The sequence below is a fragment of the Eptatretus burgeri genome, unplaced genomic scaffold (assembly GCF_056783735.1).
Source record: "Eptatretus burgeri isolate ZD-2024b unplaced genomic scaffold, Ebu_testis_v1 Ebu_testis_scaffold_3159, whole genome shotgun sequence".
Lineage (NCBI taxonomy): Eukaryota > Metazoa > Chordata > Myxini > Myxiniformes > Myxinidae > Eptatretus > Eptatretus burgeri.
This window is the reverse complement of record NW_028225107.1, coordinates 15,001-31,897: the sequence shown is the minus strand read 5'-3', so window position 1 is coordinate 31,897 and position 16,897 is coordinate 15,001. Positions and strand designations below refer to the sequence as shown.

Here is a 16,897-nt window from a genome sequence, read left to right as displayed (position 1 = left end):
GAAAGAGAGAGGACATGTGTATATATGTATATATATATATATATATATATATATATATATATATATATATATATATATATATATATATATATATATATACACACATACATATACACACACACACATAATGTTCAGCAAGTACAATGTCAATCAGTCGATTGTGCTGTCAATCTCGTAGCCTTGTGCTGATCCCTCTCTGTGGCAAGTATATCCTTCCGCAGTTGTGGTGACCAAAACTGCACACAATATTCTCGATGAGGCCTCACTAAATTCCTGTGGAATGTTAAAACCACATCTTTTGATTTGTAATTGATCCCCTGCAAATACAACCTAAAACACCATTTGCTTTCCCTTGAGCTGGCTCGCACTGTGCTGCATGCCTACCTCCCATATCTTTTCTGACAAGGAAGTGCCACCATTTTCATGAATGTTAGTCTCAGTGAGATCAGCCGAATTTTGAAATGATCGAACTCCACCAACTCTTTTGGGATGGCGACAATATCCAAGATGTTGACTTAAGCCTGAGCAGGCATTTTCCCTTGTTTGAGAGCACGATCACAGGTTTTGCAGATCCAGATATTCCTCTTCACACTGGTATGCATAAACTTGGGGAGAAAGCCTTCCTGAAGTGCTTTGCCCCACTGACTGATGTTGAATTGCTGTACCATTTGTCAGTACATTCGACAATGACAGCGTAAACTTACGGAGTCACCACCTTGTTTGGTAGCAGCAATAAAAACTTCAGACACATGCGTTATCCTTTCTAGACCAGTCTCCTCAACATTTCTTCATGGGACACTGGCAGCCACTTGACTGTTTTGGTCTGGACATCTCGCTGTATTTTCACCTTGTTTTTCCTGGATAGACTTGTTAAACTGGTCTTCATTTTAGTTTTAACAAAAGTCACTTGAATGAATACCACCCAGACAAAATTAATGATCATTATCAACAAGCATTTTTATTCACACAAATATCAAGCACACAATGTCACCTCAAATCAGTGATGGCAAATCAGATCGCTTCAACATTTTTCTTCGAACGCTTGTTCACGAGATTGAATGGAAGTGCTTGGAAGTTGGACGGAATCGGACAAAACCTGGTGGATGAGTTTGGTCACGTTGTGTTGATATAACCTGAAGGAAGCAGGAGAAACGTCAGAACTTCCTGGAACTCCAAGAGAAACCATTTAAATCCAAAACTCATGCAGGCCTCCAATCCTTCCCTTCACATTGGCTTAATGATGTCATGCCCTCAACTGCACAGCACGTGGCCATATAAGTACAATGTGGCGAGACACCTCATTCCCCTCTCTCCAAAACGAAATATGCTATTACTCAGTTACAATGAAAAAAACAGTTCGATGAAAATTAACTTAACTTGTACTCCTCATGCAATCGCAGACACAGTATCTCAAACAGTCAAGTCCACTCACAGTATATTTAAATAGAAAACAGACCATACTCTGCACAGAGCATCAATGCTTCTGAAGCAGTCTCCTGGGCTATTGGGCAGAATCATGGACGGGTTGCCACTCCGACGCAGGATACTCGAATGGCTCAATCATCCCAGCAAGCTGGTACTCATTTTGCTGACTTTGAAAGGATGACAGGCTGAGTCAACCCCACTTGGTATAATTCAATGAAAGAGCACGATTTGATCCAAGCCAACTACCAGAACCATTCATCCAACACCAGGCATATGCACTCAATACCGTCACTGCTAATCTGTCATCATCGTACCAATCCTGTAACCAGAAGTGTCAGTGGTAACAATTATATCTCGGTAAGGGTCAAAAAGTCCTAACCTGTGAATGATGAATTCTTTCACGGCAGCAAAAGTGGGATCAGCTGAATCAGTCCACTTGAAAGACACAACAGCTTGTGTATCACGTATCGGTTGGACAAGTGAGGCAAAGTGAGGGATGAATTTCACGAAACAAACACATTTCTACGTAAAAAGATCTTCACGAGTGATGAATGTGGTCAAGTCCCGACTTTCGTCAGTCAATTCAAGTTGATGGTAAGCGACTTTTACATGAACTTTAGAGAATATAGTGGAACCTCGTAATTCACTCAGGAAAGTTTCAAAATCTTTGGTATGGGTTATTTCTCAACTACATTGGAATTATAAACCTTTACAAGGTGAATACAAACACTTATTGCATTTTTTTTTCTGTGGAATTATGACTGGAGATATCCATTCAGAAGCTTAAACATGCTCGATAACATTCTGTTCCTGAAGGCACTTCGGCTCTTGTTCATTTTTTTATCGTTGTTTTCTGTGGACCCCCAAAGTGGTACCTTGCAGTTTGGTGAACAACTTCTTTTGTGGTGCCTTACAAATGCCTTCTTAAAGTCGAAATGTACTCTTGCCACTGCCATTCTCTCATCCACCCAATCACAAACTGCTTCAAAGAACTCGAAAACATTTGTTCGACAAGATCGACTGTAACTTTGGTAAACCCATGCTGACGACCTTTAATTCATTTGTATTTATTTCAATGGTTCCTCATCTGCTCCCCAATTAATGTCTCCAACACCTTCCACACAAGTGAAGTCACACAACCAGGTCTATCATTCCCCAATTCTTCACTTGATCCTTTTTTCAATAATAGTGTAACTATTGCTACTCTCCAACCCTACGGAACCTGCACAGACTGCAGTGAGCTATTAAAGATATCCGTTAAAATCTCGCTTACCTGCTCAGCCACCTCCATCAATACTCTCAGGTGCATATTGTTGTGGGGCCGGGTATTGATGGTGAGCACGACCACTCGGGGGGAGCAGAAGTCGGCTCCACCGAACACCCGGAATTGAGGTCGTGACCCTCGGATAAGTCCGAAAGTACAGGTCCCTTACAGGACCATGAATCGCCAATAATTCGACTGCGTGGAGTAGGGTTAATTGCCAACTTCAACATACCTAAATACCCAGGCAGTCCAACTACCGGGGAACCACACCCTCGGCAGGCCTCGAGCGGAACGGGCCGTTACTGTGCTTGAACCGTGTGTAACCTGAGCGGATGGTGACCGAGGTCCGTCGGTCCAAATGCACAATTACGGCAGCAACGGCCTTCCTAATCCCCAATATGCACCGTGGCAAACCAATGGTGGAAAGGATAAGGACAAGCTGGTACATTCAACAAGAGGGGAATTTATTAACAGTAGTTGGGGGACGAGGGAAGAGTTATCCAAATAAGCAAAGGAAAATAATGTACAACAAAAAGCACTTAACAATTCTACTTATAGACGGGGCCCACAGACACACACGCACACACAGGATACCCAGAAATAGATGGATCTCGAGGTCTTTATTACCCCTCCAGCTCGGAGGGAAGACAAGCTGAGGGAAAAGAACATGCTGGCTTACTGGCCGCGTTCGCACGGCTCAACGTCTGCACCTTCCCGGAGCACCAGTCGCCAACGAACGGACCAGGGCAGCCGAATCCAGAGGAGCCGAATCGAGTCAAGGTGAACTCCCGTTATGAGATGGTCAACCTCTTGTCGCAATGCGCCAGACGAGACCTTCGGATGCGCGCGATGCAGTCAGCCGCGGACCCAGACAGAAGCGCTTTGAGCCCACGGGACGCAATCTCTAATTCTTTCTTCCTTCCTTCAGGGCGCGGTCCGCTCGTCCGTGGCCTGCTCTCATTGGGTGGATGGCGTGTCGCGGCTCCGCCTTCTTGCAAAGGACCGCCCCGGCTTTTGGTCCGCTCGTCACCTATTGGGGGAAAATGATGCATACCCTTATTTGGCACGCAGCCAGAACAAAACGCTTCCTAACCATATTTGGTGCGAAATCCACACCACCTGGGATATGGAATCCACACCGCCGTGACCCACACACATGCCGGCGAATGCGCAAAGAATGCCGTGAGCAGAGTGTTGTTGTTGTCGTTGTGGATGTAAAAATCCTAACTATAAAATAATCCAGAGTGCACGTACAATTAATCACCCATTAAACATAGGACGGGACCCTACCGAGAAACACATACTTACCGATATAACTGATCTATAGGACCTGGCTGTTGTGTGCAGTAAGCTTCCAAATTCATAACAATATTATCTTCCCCGCAGCTTTCCCAACTCTTAGATTTCCTCGCTGTTCCTTGACTTTCTCCACTCCAACTTGGATCTTCTGCAAAGGCCCTTCCTCATGTTCTTGAAAGATAATCTCAGCTGTTGGCAATTCTCCTGACAATTCTTGTGTAAATGTTGAAGCAAAATAACTGTTTAATAAGCCTGCCATCTCACTTTCCTCACGAACCACTCCCCTGTACTATTCCTCAATGGCCCACACTTGTCCTAACCCGTTCTTCACCCCTTATATACTTAAAGAATGCCTTGCTATTATGCTTTATATGCTTAACCATGTCCTTCTCAAAATGGCTTTTAGCTTGAGGCCATTTAATTTTCTTAAATTGCCTCTGCTTACTCCGTTCATAATCTGATTCCAACTCCAATCCTGTTATTTTATACCAAATAAATGCCCTCTGCTTCTCCTTAATAGCATTCCTTATCTCATGACTCAACCACCCTGGTCTCTTTCTGCTTCTTGTTTGACACCTCCTTGGAATGTACTTACTCTGCACAACACACATTTACTCCTGCTCCTTCAAAACTGCACAGAACTCTATGTCTACGATCCTTGGTGCAGAATGAAGAATCTTCATATTTCGTTGTCTCATCACCTAAAAAAAAACTGACTCCCAGACCTCATTCATACGAATCTCCATTGCTCTCCCCTCAACACTGCCTGTACTCACTGCACCCACACCAATGCCTGTATTCACATGGATGACACCTCAACCCATCACCAAATTCAGCATATATATTTCCCCGATGCTGTGATCGCACAATATCATGGCACTTTGGTGACAAATTCTCCATTCCCAATTTGCCATACGGCCATTCGATTTCTCGATCAGAGATTTCTTAATTATAGCTCTTGGCTTACCCCCCCCACCCCCCACACCCACTTTGCCTTCCAAGCCCACAAATGATATGAGCAGTTGTCTGAGAACGAAGGTTTGATGTCCCTCCCTGTGACTCATCCACTCCACACCCACATCGAGACCTTCCCAATCAGCCATCTCGGCATTACATTTTCCTGAGTTCCCCTGTAACTATTCATTTAATTGTCCATTTGTGTATTTAATTTGTGCTCCTTATTGATTTGTTAATTATTTTTCTCCAATATGTAGTTAGGTGTGGTTAAAGTTATGTTTGGCATCAGTGACCAAAAATGTGCCATGGGAATGCATCCTTCCATTGTAACACATCTACGGGAATATTTCATCTGCTTAATGTTGTTTTGCTGAACGTCACAATTTCCAGGAACACATCCATGATGTCAAATGGAAACTTTCTGCAATGTGTTTGATATTTTCTGAAATAAATTGCATAAGTGTTCATTCTAGACTGAAAAAGAAATTCATGTTTGCAATTGAATGCCTTAAAACGTCGACACGTCCATTCTAAGTACAAGTCGAGTGTCTGCCTTCCGGGAGAAAAAGTATTGACTTGTACACTGAAAAAGAGAGAAAATAATCTCATATTTTTGTTATTGTTCTCTCTCCTTTAATCCTGCATCTTCATCGTAAACAGCTGAATTTACAAAAAGTAAATTTTCAGTGACATTTGCAAAGGTTCATTCTTAATGACAACTCGTGATTGAATCACAGAGAGATGGTCATTTGGACTATCGGGAATGCCGCACAAAATTCCTTCAAGATAGACAACTGACCTTCTGTGACAATGTTGAGACCCAGCTTGTGTCACCCCTCACAGAGAGAAGGCACAGTAAGTGGAGCACGGGTTTCTGGGGATCATGAGCCTTTGGTTTGGATGGGAACACAAAGTAGGAATTGAAAATGAATGTTTTGAAGTTTTCAGGGTTACCCAAGCGTGGCATCTCTTACCTCTCCCACATCTGTAGGTTTCTTGAGAACAGAGCATAGTTTTGTGCTCGTCTCGCTTCTCTTTCATTCATCTGAGAAAAACAAGTCACATGTTATGAGACGTATGATATATTGCATTCTGCTGTGTTTGTTTGACATGACGTCATGTTTGTTGACGTGATCATCTGTATAGAAATGTATTTTGAAGATGTCTTGTTTCGCAAAGCCAGCACTCCACAAGCTGCTGTGAGTACAGATTTAGAAACACAAAGTACTCAAGATTCATGGAACTGCAATTTCACCGAAAACGGAATCAAGGTGTACCATCCTCTCTGTTGGAATATTGATCAGCATCTCGTGAATGAAAAGTATCAAAATAGAGATACACAGTTCTGTGTGATAGAAATAGCGACGTGAATAATGGCTGCACCTTTAGCAGGTGATATCATGAAATACCAGAGCAGACAAATAATTTAGATTCTCATCGAATTGATAAAATATAAAATAATTAATGTCTTTATGTAAAAGTGTTGAAAAGATTGACATAAGCCATTGAACAAAGTAGCTAAGTAACACAAAGGTCACTCTTTATCCATCTGAATGAGAGGATACACCACCACCACAACCACAATTTTTTGTGGATTTGTGTTCATCTCAATATTCACTTTTTTGAGGCAAAATAAGTTGAAATCCACCAATTGGCAGAAGAGTCGCTATTTTAAGTGGAGATGCTTCCGGCAGAATGGGAAGATGAATTGGAGACCAAAGCTGTTGCATTGTGGGTGATTATTTTTGGTTGCAAAAATGTAAGTTTCGTATTTCTGACAATGTCATCATGGTTGTGCATTGCCAGATGTGAAGCGTAAACTCCAGGTATAAACAACTGAGTGAAAGACCCTCTCTTTCATACTGTCCTCAGTCTGTCAGCTTGATGCAATGGAAATCAAGACCTGTCTACTCCCCACTACCCAGGTATCCACAGGGTGCATGCGGTCCACCACAACCTTCTTCTGTTCAAACTCTCAAAATCCAGAATCACTGCTCACCTCTGCTTATTTTTTCCTCCTCTTTGTGCCACCTGTGGAACCAACTTCTGCATTTATTTTCAATCTCATTATTCACTCCAAGTCTTCAAGAACGCTGTTCACCGCCATCTCGGATCATTCCCCATCCTTTTCCTGGTTGACAAGGCCAGACATTCACAGGGAGACAAATTCGATAAATCGCCACAAGAAGATCAGGTTAAACACAGAAACATTGTACAAAAACACAAATAACACAGGGACAAAAAGATAATGGAGAGACACAACGGATATGGCACGAAAACAAAGCTTTGATAAACTGTAAAGAGGCACGCAATGATCCAAGTGGAACACACTCAGACCCGGAACCAGAAATTCATGTTTATGTTGTCCAATGGTTTCCCAGCAGCTCAATTATTAGATCATGTTCTCTATCACCTTGCTCTTCCATGAGGCTCCATGTTACGGAGAAACTATATTAGAATGGAAGATATATTTTTTAAATGACGACAAAAGGAGGGCTGCTTACCTTCAAAATTACATGTGGCAATTTTCTTCGAACCACGGGTGGTTCACAATCTCCTGCAAAACAATGGATGTGTTGGAATCAAACATAAACAAGGTCAGGAAACACCTCCACTCGTGAGCAATCTCATTTTCAGCCACAATAACAGGAGGTCAGCAACCTCAGCATGTGTGAACATTTTTGTTCATGGAAATAAAATAGTTGAAAACATAATCAAACCTTCACCTGCATAGTGAGTCGTTCCAGAGGATCCTTCCGAAGCATCCCAGTCAGAAGGGAAACCAATGCCTCACTCGCAAAAGGTGGTGGGCTGTACACCACATTGTAGTCACTCTGGTCAGGTGACATCTGCAAAGAAGCAGAACAAATGTATTTGTGACAGAATCCTCAACCATCTTCACAATCGAACACAAGGGTGCTCAGTAGAGCGCATACCTCCACCACACAATGCCTGATCCAGTGGGACATATAAGGCCCAATAAATTTTTGAAATATCATGCAATGTATCATTTTTAACCCCATCTCTCAATGATGATGAATCACTAAAAACGAAAAAAAAAACTCTCGGATCCGGATCCAGAGTCGTATTTTTACCAAAATCGAATCTTAGTCCTTGTCACACACCCAACCTGTCCAGCAAGTTTTGTCTGAATCCGTATCTAACTTTTTGAGACGTCATACAACATGTCGGTTTTTTTCCCCGTCTCTCAATGGTGAAGAATCACTTTTAAATATACAGTAGCCATGTCCGGATCTTCACCGAAACTTCATCCATTCGTCCTCGTCACACACATAACCTGTCCAACAAATTTAATCTGAATCGGTCCAGAAGTTTTTGAGATAACCTGCACACAAACAAACATACAGACAAACAGGGGTGAAAACAACTAACTTCCACCTTCGGTGGCAGATGTAATAAACATATTCCAAACAAGCACTCACTGATGCAATAACCACGACTTGATTCTAAATGAATAAAATACATGTGATTCATCAAATAAGACATGGTGCACAACACAAAAGTTTTCCGAAGCTGAAAAACAAACGCTCTCAACTCAATAATTGTATATGAAGAATTTGTGAGTTTATTGAGCCGAGGGCAAGTAAAGAGAGGGGTCAAGGCCATTTATTCAGGTCAGGAAAGTTATGGGAGCATGCGCAGGAGCAGTGCGTCGTTGCGTCCACTTTCCGCCAGAACTCCAAGGGCCTGTCTGGTCATCCCCAGGCAGATGCCTGGCCCATCCCCATCTCCTTGAGATGCCAATCAACCGGCTGCAACCAAAAGGCACGTGGTCGGCGCATTGGCCCCCTCCACTCACGAGGCTCCCTTGCTGAGAGAATCTGGTGACTACGATCAGCGTCAGGAAAACAAGCCACATGTCCACACACCCGCAGCTAACACTCACGGATTATGCAGGTAACAAATCTCATTTGAGTCTCTCTCAGAAACCGCTTGTTGGATACAAAGTCCAAACAGCCAAAGCCAATGGTTCTCCGAAGAGACCTGGTCCCAAAGGAATTAAATCTCAATCTCAAATTCCTCATCAAAATCCAAGTCTCAATTCTGTAAAGCAAGACTGGAAGCACCAAGGACCTCAAGACTCGGACATTCATCCTCCTGCACAGGTACCAAAAGCGCCACACCCATGATCCAGTGAATCCATGACTCCACAGGACCGACCCAGACCTCTGTTGACCGATGGCTCACAGCCAGCAGAGAAATGAATGTCATTGCCAAGGTAAGGGAATCTCTGTTACCTCAACATCCTCACTACAAATTGGTACAGACAAGATAGCAGCATCCAAGATGTCATTGAAAGCCTTGAACTTCGTTTTGACCCAGGAAACCCAAAATCCCAGTGACTCCGACTCCTCATTCAGCACATTGAAGGCCCCCAAAAGGATCTCCAGTGTCTCTGCAAAGATGACTGCAACATCTGCGAAATCAAGGTCAGAGATCTTAACTTTCCCAAACAATGCACTGCAGCTTGATCTCTCTGACATCCTCCCCAGAATCCAGTCCATACAAGCGCTGAAAAGTGTGGGGGCCAGTCCACCCCCCCCCCCCGACAAACTCCAGGAACAACTGGAAATAAGTCAGATGTGGTATTACCACATCTCCCAGCACTCTGAGCACCAGAGTATAGTTCAGACATCAGATTGATTAGATTTGGTGGCACCCCACGAAGACAAAGAATACTCCAGAGGACATCCCCATTCATTGAATCGAATGTTTTGTGGAGATCAACAGAGGCTGCAAGCAACCCCAACCAAAAACTCTCGTCTGCGTTTGGTGAGGACCCGAAGAGCAAGGATACAGTCACTCGTTGACCTATTTGGCAGAAAGCCTGACGACTCTGACCGCTGGTGTTCAAGCAGATGGTGGCGAAACCCATCAATAATTATCCAAGTAATGAACTTGCCCGGCACTGAGAGAGCATCACCCCTCAGTATTTGTTGCAGTCCTGGCGATCACCCTTCCCTTTCTCTCCAGAGAGGGACAACAAGGCCCCTTCCAATCAGTTGTGATGATGCCTGTATTGCAGGAGGAGCACATAACTGCATGCAATGACATGAGTACAGCATTTCCACCAGCCTTGAGAAGTTCAGCAAGGATGCCACAGATCCCAGGGGCTTCACCCCATTTGAACCGCTTCATCGCAGCCTGTGGTTCCACAAATGAAGGTAGATCACAGTTGATTGGACGGTCAGCAATAAGGATAGTAACACCCCTGAATGCGAATTCTCCTGAAAGCATGACGAGAATCACTTGACCACAGGTGATGCTCTACCCTCTCAGATTCCTTGCACAAAGACCTCTTGAACACCCTCAGCACACGTACTGTTTTATGCCTCAACTCCCTGAACAGCTCAGCTCTGCCATTAAGCCCGGCCCTGTGACTCTGGTTAATGGCATCCAGTGTCCCTTAAGAGACCACATCCTTATTTGCCCTCCAGTGAGTTCCAAGACATCCACCAGCAACATCAAGGATGGTGGTCTTGAACGCACTCCACAAAGCACCAAGACACCCCAAATCCATACTCAGCCTGTTTGCAAACTCCTCAGGTACCCTCTCATTCTTGAGCGTCCTACATCCAGCCTTGGCTGGGATGGTACCATTCTCCTGGATTTAAGCAGAAACTTCACAGCAGCGACCATAAGCCTGTGTTCGGCATTGAGGAACTGAGCAGCACAGTCGACCCTGCAGTTCTGGATAATCTTCCAGTGACATCAATGAGCACATGGTCAATCTCCTTTGACACACCACTGGTGCTGGAATACCACGTCCAGCAATGAGCCTGTTGGAGCTGAAAAGATGAATCAGCCACTCTAAGTCCATAACTTCTTGCAAAGTCAAGGAAGTTAGTGCTATTCTGGTTTGCAGTTCCAGACCCATGAGGACCAACACATGTTTCATAACCATCCCCATCAGTTCCATTCGATGCATTGAAATCCCCCAAGACTGGAAGAGTATCTCACCTGGGGCACTGATCAACTTCAGACTCGAGCGTGGCATAGCATGTGCCCGTTTTGGTGAGATCACTCACCTCAGTCGGAGCATCAACAGAGATGTCCAGGGAAACGCCACCCAAGGAGTGAAGAATACTTTGTCTCATAATATGCTCGTTGACCGGCATGACCTCAATTATCATTGGAGTCGGCTTGTTGGAATCCTTGGGTGTCATTTCCTCCAGTAACTCCTTGGGCATGGTAACCATCAGAGCGACCAGACAAATGGTAGGTGCAAACACCCACCATGATATCGCCGCAATCCGGTCTCCGACCCTCACTGAGTGCTGCGATAGCGATGTCCAAACGCTTGTGCTAAGATGATGACAGACAGGTGATCACCCTCTCTTAGGGATAGGACATTCCAGGCACCCACCCAAAGGGACCGCCTTAGGTTAACCTAAGGAGACCACTCTATAGTGCACGACACCTCAGCAGCACCCTGACACACTACCGCAATCTGAACCAGGAAGGTTACCCCTTACGACGAGTTGAATAGATTTGTGAAAGCTCATTTATTTCTGATACATGAAACACCCTGTCGCTCATACCTTCAGGAATTGGACTTTTTGGAACACCGGCCGCATTTTCCATCCAATTATCATGTCACTTTGTATGAACTTAGCTTTTACCAACACACCCATAATTTCCATTTTTGTTAACTTGGTTGTGGGATAGCTTTGAAGGCCATAAAATACAAGTTGATGAGTCTTTCCTTAGGGTTGCGAAAGGAGGTATACAGAGCACACTGCAAAAGTGCGAGCACACGACACTTAACACCTGGAGATGGTTTGAGACCAACATTTGAGCCCGAACCAAAGAAAACTGGGAAAAGGCCAGAATCCTAAATGAATTTCCGTCAATATTCCACAAATTCTTTCACTGTAATTATGGGAAACGATTTTCCAGGAAGAAACACAAGCTTGGGCTGCATTTGTTTGAATGCTTTTCTCAGCTCAAGCTCAAGAAAATGAAGCTTGGATCATCTCTAATCTCACCACATGTGGCGTATCAGCAGTGTGGTGTGATTGCTGCTGGTGTGGAACAATGGACGAAATTGAAGATAATGAGAATGAAAATATTATCCTGAACTTTGTGTTGACTGGAACTTTCAATCAATTCTGTTTTCATCTCATTCACGAAAGGGCCACGACTGATGTTCCACAGCATGGTCAAGGGGAGTGGTGGACGGCAACGACGAGTTAAATAGATTTGTGAAAGCTCAAATCTTTAGTTAACAAAATGAAACGTCACCGAAATATTGTCCAAATTTTCAGTGCATTGTCTTGAAACTGAACATAAAAACAAAAGAAAATCAGCAAAAAACATTAATTATAAAGAAGAATACAAGTGAAGGATGAACCAATCACTTGTTTCATTCCACAGTGTGGAAGAAAAGAGATCATGCCTCCAAAGCAGGAATATCCAGCGGAACATCCACTCGTCAAATAACAGATCTCAACATCAAAAGCGTCGCCATGACCTGTACGTCCATCCATGGCATATGATGAACAAGCCAATCAACAACATCCCAGCATCAAACCATCAGATATATTGTAACAAAACATATTCTTCAACTCAAAACACTCTCAACACAACCATCGCAAACCAATCCCTCAACACTCCCTTCACTCAACACTCAACATACCCTTCAGGTTCAGCATCCCCTTCACACCACATTCATGATCATGACACCATTACAAACAATACTCATACTCACTTCAATGATACTACATCCATCAAATTCAAGTCCAACGAATAATGTCGTGAACAGGATACCAAGCGCCCACACATCGATCGGGGGACCTTCGAAGTCATTCGCTGACATTTCTGGTGCCATATAGCCAGGTGTGCCAAAGCGGCCCTGAACCTTTTCACCGTGAATGAAAGGTTGAGAAAAGCCAAAGTCAATGACCTTCACAATCCCCTTGTTGTAAAGCACGTTTCCAGGCTGGAGAATAAACAGAAATCAATATGTTAATAAAACATCAAACTGTTCATTGTAAAAATGTGTTGAAATAAAGATGCAAATTTGAATGATCAGCAGGCAAGAAAAAAAAATTCCATGAAGAGAAGTTCAAGAAAATAAATCAATAAAAGTAAAAGTCCACCAACAATGTCAGGAACTTAGGAGTTTATATAATATGGAGGAGGGAATTAATGTGGAGGGTTCTGTGTGGATTGACACTCGGGATGGAAGAGTAGTTACCCCACTCACACGAAGTGAAAAGCGGAGTTAAGCAATTGCTTCATGTCTGTCTGTCTGTCCGTCCATCTTATCCGTTTATCATCGTTAGTTTTTGATCGAGGAACATCCGATGTAAATCAAGTGCTATATTTTGAACATCAATCGGAACATGAATATTAAGACGAGTCTGTCTGTCGTTTTACTGTATTTTGGCTCTCAATTCGTCCCAAGTCGCGCATGTGCAGAGAGGAGTGAGATAATATTTATACTCTGTCTGCCTGCCTGGCAATCAAACAAAATTGGAAATCATTCCAAGCAGGAAACTTCATGTTTTAAGGATGTCATCATGGACATAAAAAAACAGGCATGAAGAAATAAAGTAACGCATTAGATCAGGTGATGTTACATACATGATGATGTTTGTGGGGAGAGATGAAGGGATTTCATATGAAAGATAGCATTGTGAAGATTTGCTTGGCAAATGGACGTGTCAGAGACATCTCACTGTAACTGAGTAGGGAGACTGTGAGCTTAAGTGTTACATGTCACCACATGGGGGGGGGGTGAGGGGGGGTGGTGGTGCCATGCTAATTAGATCGGGATGAGGGATAATTTCCCCAGTACGTAACCTCCCTTCTTTGACTTTTCCCTCTGTTTTTATATTTCAAGATCAGCAATAAAGGTGGGGAACACGTCCCTACAACAACTACCAGCGGACTGAAATCCCCGTCTTTAAAGGGTGACAACAGACGAAGTCATGCTCCCGAGGGATGATTGATGTGCGTGACGTGAGATGCATAAAGAGGAAGAGGGCAGAGGAGGCGAGTAGTTCAGGAGGAGGAACGCATGCAGTCGGAGGGACTCGGAGGACACGGAGGATATCGCTTTTGCTCTCAGTACGACTCTCGTATTCGTGCTGGTGAATTTGGCTTACGTGCTGAGCAGGATGTTGGTCGTTGACGGTTTGCTGGAACCGTGAAGTGTGGACGAGTCTGAGGAGGGAAGGAGAGCATGCCTTGTGGTCTCCTCTCGGGGCCTCAGATATTGTCTCATCATGTGAACCATTACAGTGAACAGACCAAGTGTATGAGAGGAACATCGGCATATTCGTTCTGAAGACTAAATTACAGCGCGGTTCATGAGCCGTGACGTGCCACCTCCGCGCTGCCTGACGAATGGCTTGGCACCATGTTGTTGGGTGCGTCTATGAAGCGCCTCGATTCCATGTTCCATAAAGACCATCTGGACCAAGCTAAGTGCCGAATAAAGAAGGAATTATTCTTATTTGGTATCTGTCCCCTTGTGTGTGTTCAAGTCTGTGTGGAGGTGCCACGATTGCAATCAGATTTTGGTGATCTCACCGTTTTTCTTTCATTATTATAATTTGAGTTATTGTCATTGGACATAATTGATTGTTGTTTTTAAATAATTATTTTGTTAATTCGATTTGCTTGTGTCCATGTATTAATGCAGTTCTGATACAGAGCTTCGCGTGCGCATCAATCTCCGTGAGTCTCAGCCGAAGGCCTCCAAGGGAGAAGTGTGGCCATCCGTCCAGGAAGGGGTTAAACCCGCTGGACATGACTATATATATGTAAATGCCTTTAAACCTCCTTAAATCTGTATTTCAATTAAATTATATACTTGAAGTCTGTATTGCACAAATCTCCTTCATATGTCAGAGCCATGATATATATATATATATATATATATATATATATATATATATATATATATATATATATATATATATATATATATGTATATAGATATCTTCTTCTTCTTCTTTCGGCTGCTCCCGTTAGGGGTCGCCACAGCGGATCATCCGTATGATCCGCATAGTGATTTGGCACATGTTTTATGCCCTTCCTGACGCAACCCTGGTCGCCTCTTACGACACAGGGATATGGTAGACCTATTTTAACCGGGGTATACACCGGCCCAGTATACTGGTACTCATTTCGCCGACCTCGGAAGGATGACAGGCTTAGTCAACCCCCTGGTGTATTAATTCAGTGGCCCAATGGGGCTTGAACTCAGGACCTTTTGGATCCCAAGCTGCTGCCCAAACCACTATGCCAACACCAGGCTTACATATATATATATATATTGGGGTGCATCAAACACCCCCTTTTTTGCGAAAGTTTGAAAAACATAATGGTGATAGGACAGCTGTGTTCGAAAACATGAAAAAACATTTCCCATTTTTTTTTCAGAATTTTCGGTCATCATCTTGGGGGTCCTCATCGGGGTCAAAGTTCAGACACGCAGCTCGTGCACATTTTTCAGAATAAGCGTTAGTTTTCACTGGAGAGTGATCAAAACTTGTATCTGGTGGTGAAATAATTCTGACATATCGATGTACTGCTCCTTTGGTGATGTTCCAGTGATATAGAGCCAATAAAATTTTCCGGGAAATTTGCCAGAGAAGCAGGAAACGGGTGATTTTCCCAGAAAAAAACAACAAAAGTCACAAATGCCTCGGTTCTGTCAAATTCACGGCTTTATTACCCAGAATTATGTGTATTCAAATCAAGGTACTCATATAATATCATTAATGATCAAGTTTCAAGCGTTTCTGGAGATTCGGATTCTCTTTCCTGTCATTCTCAGTGACTTGTTGCACATTCTGAAAGTGTTCTTCAGACCTCGCTGCACCGACACAGTCCGTTCCGAGTTTTATTAGACATTGAGCCGCATCATTAGTTTCATTGAGTGCTTTGGTTTTAGATTTTGAATCCACATAGGCTGGAAGTGTTGCCCACTCACTCACTGCATAAGTTAAGAATGAATCGTCCAGTTCATGTTCTCGGAACAAACACCAAGAATCAACCGAGACAAAGGCAGATAGGCCAGATGTCAAGTGAATGTCCTTGGGGAAGTGAGGCTTTCCGAAGTCTGTAGCAAAGCGCCCAAGAGGCAACAGTCCAAGTTCCTTTCTCCAAACTTTTACAGTCCAAACTGTCCAAATCGTCTAAACTTTTAGATTCATGATCTGCCATGTGTCAAATTCTCCGGGAAAACAATTCCCGGGAAAAAAAATACCATTTTCCGGGAAACTGTCTCAACAAATTACAAGCCAAACGTGTTACAAACATCACCAAAGGAGCAGTACATTGATATGTCAGAATTATTTCACTAACAGACACAAGTTTTGATCACTATACAGTGAAAAATAACACTTATTATGAAAAATGCGTAGGAGCTGTGTGCCTGAACTTTGACCCCAATGTGGACCCCTAAGATAATGACCAAAAATTCTGAAAAAAAAAATGAGAAAGGTTTTTCATGTATTCGAACACATCTGTCCCATCGCCGTTATGTTCTTCAAACTTTCGCAAAAAAGGGGGCGTTTGATGCACCCTATTATGTATATATATATATATATATATATATATATATATATATATATATATATATATATATATATATATATATATATATATACATAAATACATATACATATATATATAAAAATATAAAAATATATATATATATATATATATATATATATATATATATATATATATATATATATATATATTGTTACGGCTGTGGAAATTCGCAGAACACCATACCGGTTCCTGAGATCAGTTATCCTGGTAAGTCTGTGTTCAGTTCGATTTCCCCACCGTAGTTTCATGGAAATTATTCGTGTTCACCGGGCCGTGTCCCTTTGAGATAGTGTTTTTCTGTATCTATCGTTATTTGGAACCACCATTGCAACAAACCTCCACGCCAACAACCACCAC

The 16,897-nt window shown here is 43.0% G+C and overlaps 1 protein-coding gene across 10 annotated transcripts in view; it reads right to left on the bottom strand.

The window, feature by feature from the left end:
- Positions 1-182: 182 nt before the first annotated feature.
- The window catches only part of LOC147006621 (sperm motility kinase 3A-like), a 25,411-nt gene continuing 8,696 nt past the window's right edge, over positions 183-16,897 (bottom strand). Inside the window, exons 5-12 of one of the 10 annotated variants that reach the window (XM_085868337.1) lie at positions 12,678-12,908; positions 7,672-7,794; positions 7,450-7,502; positions 6,945-7,076; positions 5,920-5,990; positions 5,745-5,819; positions 1,805-1,877; positions 183-1,133 (exon numbers count right to left, since the gene is read on the bottom strand). In XM_085868337.1, the coding sequence (XP_085724463.1) occupies positions 7,458-7,502; positions 7,672-7,794; positions 12,678-12,908 (399 nt within the window). In that variant the 3' untranslated portion in view covers positions 183-1,133; positions 1,805-1,877; positions 5,745-5,819; ... (1 more) ...; positions 6,945-7,076; positions 7,450-7,457. The other 9 variants (XM_085868333.1, XM_085868335.1, XM_085868338.1 and 6 more) reach the window with 9 other exon arrangements.